Consider the following 4,785-nt stretch of genomic DNA (forward strand, 5'->3'; position numbering starts at 1 on the left):
CTGAATACCAAAGTGGTCAAAAGCGTGATATTGTACACTTTTATAATTCCCAGCACTTAGAGGTCAGAGGCAGGCAGATCTCTGCAAGTCCCAGGCCAACCTTGTCTACACTGGTCTACATAGTGAGTTCCAGGCCTCTAAGCCAGCCAAGGCTACATAGAAAGATCTTATCTTAAAGAAGAAGAAGAAGAAGAAAGAAACACGTAAATCTCCTCCATGGTAAACCATCCTTTGAGAACCAGTGCTTTCCTGGCAGTGCTGAGGGGGAGGCGCACAGGGATTCCGGGGCTGCAGAGGGCCCACTCTGGCTTGATTATGAAAAGCTCTGCTATGAAGTGCTGCTTGATTTCATTTGACAAAAAGTTTCCACAGCTCAGACAGACAGGCAAGCAAAAGCAGTTATAAGCAACAGGGCCACTGAAGGCTTTCTGTTGGTGAGGAGCAAAAGAATGTTAAAAGAAACTCTCTGAAGAACCTGTACTGTGAGTGGGGGAGGGGAGTGGGGACGGGCAGAGGTCAAAGGTCGACTCTCAGCTTCAGTATCTAGGCAGGGGCCATGTAATTAGAAGAGACGTGCACCCTCTTTGGTCGTGGAGGTGGAATCAAAATTTAGGTTTCCTCCAAGGCTTGGCAAAGTGTTTGTGATGTCTCCCAGGTAATCCCCCAGAGTAGGGGACTAGTGGGGCTGAGGGGGCAGGAAGTGGGTAACTACACTAACAAAGGTGCCTGTGGCGGTTTGCCCATGCCAGGTGGGAGGGTGGGGACTAGCCTTGGGCCTAGGCCTCCTGTGAACTTACTTGTTGCTCGAGGTTTCTGAGTGAACCGAGTCAGGAGCTAGCATCCCACGTTTCAGCTCTTCTGTGTGCGGCCAATGGAAGCCCCAGAGCAGACAATCTTAGGTGCTCGGTAAATTCCAGCGCGGTACTTTAGGATGCCTGATGCTGGGGAAACTGACTTAGGGGAGCTCCTCCAGGCCTCTCTACATTCCTTCAGGGACCATGGGCTGTGGCTGCAGCTCAAACCCTGACGATGACTGGATCGAGAACATTGACGTGTGTGAGAACTGCCACTATCCCATAGTCCCGCTGGACAGCAAGACCACGGTAAGAGGAAGACAGGACGGGTGAAGGGATGGGGAAAGGGAGGCTGTGTGCCCAGGAGAAAAAAAATTAACGGATCACAACTAAAGGCCCTGGAAATAACAGCACACCCATGTTCCCTGGAGCACAGTAAGGAAGAGGTCTAGAAGGAGCAGACTTTCCTAAGGGCAAGTGCACACACTTGGTGAACCTAGAGAGAAGGCCCGGTCAGTGTGGGGAAATGGAAAGGGAGCCAGGGTCAGAGAAAAATGACTCCAGCCTCGTTCCCTACCCCACAGCTGCCTATTCGGAATGACTCTGAGGTTCGGGACCCACTGGTCATCTATAATGGCTCCATCCCACCAGCCTCCCCACTACAAGGTGACTCTATCTAGCAGGGTGTGAAGAGTAAGGCCTGTGGATGCTTGACTCTTGGTGTCTGTACCCTCTCCACCTCCCCTCTACCTTGTCTGCATCCTGCCCTGTGCCTCTAGGGCTCTGTTGTTCCCATCAGCCCCAGGCTGGTTCTTCTTGACTCTTCCTGTCTTTACAGACAACCTGGTTATTGCCCTGCACAGCTATGAGCCCTCTCATGATGGAGACCTGGGCTTTGAGAAGGGTGAACAGCTCCGAATCCTGGAGCAGTGAGTATCCTTCTAGCCCACCTTGTGTGCATGTGTGTGTGTGTGTGTGCGTGTGTGTGTACGCGTGCGCACACATGCACTGAATAGCCTTCTAGCCCACCGTGTGTGTGTGTCTGTGTGTGCGCGTGTGTGTATGTCTGTGCATGTGTGCAGTGAATAGCCTTCTAACCCACTGTGGTGTCTCTGTGTGTGTGTGTTTGTGTGTGCGCACGCACAGTGAATACCCTTCTAGCCCACTGTGTGTGTGTGTGTGTGTTAAGGTGGAAAGTACCAGAAAGCTTGTACCAGGGAGGTGGTGGCCTGGCTTAACGGGACTCTGAGGGTTTCCAGTGGCTTTGTAGGCCATGCTGATGGTCTCTGTGGTGCAGGAGCGGTGAGTGGTGGAAGGCTCAGTCCCTGACCACTGGCGAAGAGGGCTTCATCCCCTTCAATTTCGTGGCAAAAGCAAACAGCCTGGAGCCTGAACCGTGAGCAGGGGACCGCGTGGGGAGGAGGGACAACATATAGGAATCAGAGGAGGGGTGGTCCGGGGGACGGGGAATGTTTGACCAGTGATGGAGGACGAACGCCTTTAAGCCCAGCATCCCGGAGGCAGCGGCAGGCAGATCTTTGAGTTCGAGGCCAGCCAGGGCTACACAGATTTAAAAAAAAGAAAAAGAAAAAAAAGGTCGACCAAAAGCCGATGATCTTACTTCTGCCCTATGTAGCTGGTTCTTCAAGAATCTGAGCCGTAAAGACGCAGAGCGGCAGCTTTTGGCGCCCGGGAACACGCACGGATCCTTCCTGATCCGGGAAAGTGAAAGCACCGCGGGTGAGAGGCAGGGCCTAGTGGGCGGGGCCTAAGTGTGGGGGCGGGGCTCCGGGTTGAGGGCTGGTGCCTCCGGGTGAGCAGGGATGTGGGGTGGGGTGGGGGGTGAGAGCTGAAGGAAGTGGTGCAGTGGCCACTTGATGAACTGAAGGCAATGCCTCTTCCCCCACCCCCGCCTTAATCCTCTCCAATTTCTCCTCTCCTCCCCCCTCCTCACCTCTCCAATCTTTCTTCAGGATCTTTTTCACTGTCGGTCAGAGACTTCGACCAGAACCAGGGAGAAGTGGTGAAACATTACAAGATCCGTAACCTAGACAACGGCGGCTTCTACATCTCCCCTCGGATCACTTTTCCTGGCCTACACGAGCTGGTCCGCCATTACACCAGTGAGCTCTGGCAGATCACTTTCACCTGTGCCCACCCTAGCGGCTTATCTCCCCCCTGTCCATCCTAGGGACCCTCCAGCCATCGGTAGTACCTGACCCTCGACCCTGTAGGCTCCCCTCCCATGGCAGTCTGTTTCCCCTGCGAGGAACGCGCGGAGAGAGGTAGGGGCTGGAGGGAGCCCCCAAGGTCTCCAAAAGTGACTGCCTCACGCTTCCCTTTGTCCTTGCAGATGCCTCGGACGGGCTGTGCACAAAGTTAACCCGTCCTTGCCAGACCCAGAAGCCCCAGAAGCCGTGGTGGGAGGATGAATGGGAAGTTCCCAGGGAGACACTGAAGTTGGTGGAGCGGCTGGGAGCTGGCCAGTTCGGGGAAGTGTGGATGGGTGAGTATGGAAAGAGAGGAGATGTCCCCTCGATGTGAGACACTGGCCTATCCAGGGCCACTGCCTTGTTCATCCGCGACCCACCTACCCACCTCCAGGGTACTACAACGGGCACACGAAGGTGGCAGTGAAGAGCCTGAAGCAAGGGAGCATGTCCCCCGATGCCTTCCTGGCTGAAGCTAACCTCATGAAGCAGCTGCAGCACCAGCGACTGGTCCGGCTTTATGCAGTGGTCACCCAGGAGCCCATCTACATAATCACTGAATACATGGAGAACGGTGGGTGGCCCTGCTGTGGTGGCCCTGCTATGTCACTTGAGGACCCTGTTGTCATCCCACTATCTTTTTTTTCCCTTCGAGACAGGGTTTCTCTGCGGCTTTGGAGCCTGTCCTGGAACTAGCTCTTGTAGACCAGGCTGGCCTCGAGCTCACGGAGATCCGCCTGCCTCTGCCTTCCTAGTGCTGGGATTAAAGGCGTGCGTCACCACTGCCCGGCTCGATCACACGATTTCTTTCTGCTTCAAGTAGTTCTTTCGATCTCTAAGACAGTGTTAGGGTCAGCAAGGTGGGTCAGCAGGCAACAGTACTTGCTGAGGAGACTTACAAACAGGAGTTGAAGCCCTGGAATCCACATAGAGGTCAAGCGCTGACTCCTGCCAGTTGTCCTGTGATCTCCATGCGTGTGCTGCCCCCATGAGTAAATACATGTAATTAAAAGATAGGGACACTAATGAAAGGACAACGGTCTATGAAGAGGGAGGAAATCAGTACCGGCCCTGCCTTGGTTTTTTATGTGGTTCAGATTGTCTGGTGGGGGGGGGCAGATTCTGTTTTAGGAAGGGAAACAAACGGCATTGGCTAATGAGTTCTGAAAAAGGCAAATAGGGGCTGGGCGATGGTGACACACGCCTTTAATCCCAGCACTCGGGAAGCAGAGGCAGGCAGATCTCTGTGAGTTTGAGACTAGCCTGGTCTACAGAGCTAGTTCCAGGACAGGCTCCAAAGCCACAGAGAAACCCTGTCTCAAAAAACCAAAAAGAAAAAAAAAGGCAAATAGGTTTTGTCATTGGTGGTTTTTTTTCTCTCTTTTTTTCTGAGACAGGATTTCTCTGTGTAGCCCTGGCTGCCCCGGGAACTCTCTTTGTAGACAGGGCTGGCTCAAACTCAGAAACCCTCCGGCCTTTGCCTTTCGAGTGCTGGGGTTAAAGGTGTGTGCCACCACCAACTGGCGATAGTTTATTTTTTATTACGTGTATGTGTGTGTGTGTGTGTATACATGCATTAGGGTGGCTGGGGAGGCCAGAAGAGAGCATCACAGACCCTGGAGCTATAGTTATGTGTAGTCATTGAACACGGGTTCTGGGAACCGAACTGGGGTCTTCTGTAAAAGCAAGTACTTATATGACCATGAGCCAGCTCTCCAGCCCCAGGATTGTCAGTCTTGTGCAGGGTTTTGTTTTTATTAGTCTACTTTTTGATTTTTTTT

At 53.2% G+C, this 4,785-nt stretch overlaps 1 protein-coding gene across 2 annotated transcripts in view; it reads left to right on the forward strand.

Annotated features, from left to right (window-relative positions):
• Positions 1-998: 998 nt before the first annotated feature.
• Lck (LCK proto-oncogene, Src family tyrosine kinase) overlaps positions 999-4,785 on the forward strand; it is a 10,806-nt gene continuing 7,019 nt past the window's right edge. Inside the window, exons 1-8 of one of the 2 annotated variants that reach the window (XM_026782383.1) lie at positions 999-1,103; positions 1,379-1,460; positions 1,633-1,723; positions 2,092-2,190; positions 2,431-2,534; positions 2,768-2,917; positions 3,148-3,300; positions 3,399-3,578. In XM_026782383.1, the coding sequence (XP_026638184.1) occupies positions 999-1,103; positions 1,379-1,460; positions 1,633-1,723; positions 2,092-2,190; positions 2,431-2,534; positions 2,768-2,917; positions 3,148-3,300; positions 3,399-3,578 (964 nt within the window). The remainder of the gene's footprint in view (positions 1,104-1,378; positions 1,461-1,632; positions 1,724-2,091; positions 2,191-2,430; positions 2,535-2,767; positions 2,918-3,147; positions 3,301-3,398; positions 3,579-4,785) is intronic. The other variant, XM_026782382.1, reaches the window with a different exon arrangement.

The sequence above is a fragment of the Microtus ochrogaster genome, chromosome 10 (genome assembly GCF_000317375.1).
Source record: "Microtus ochrogaster isolate Prairie Vole_2 chromosome 10, MicOch1.0, whole genome shotgun sequence".
NCBI lineage: Eukaryota > Metazoa > Chordata > Mammalia > Rodentia > Cricetidae > Microtus > Microtus ochrogaster.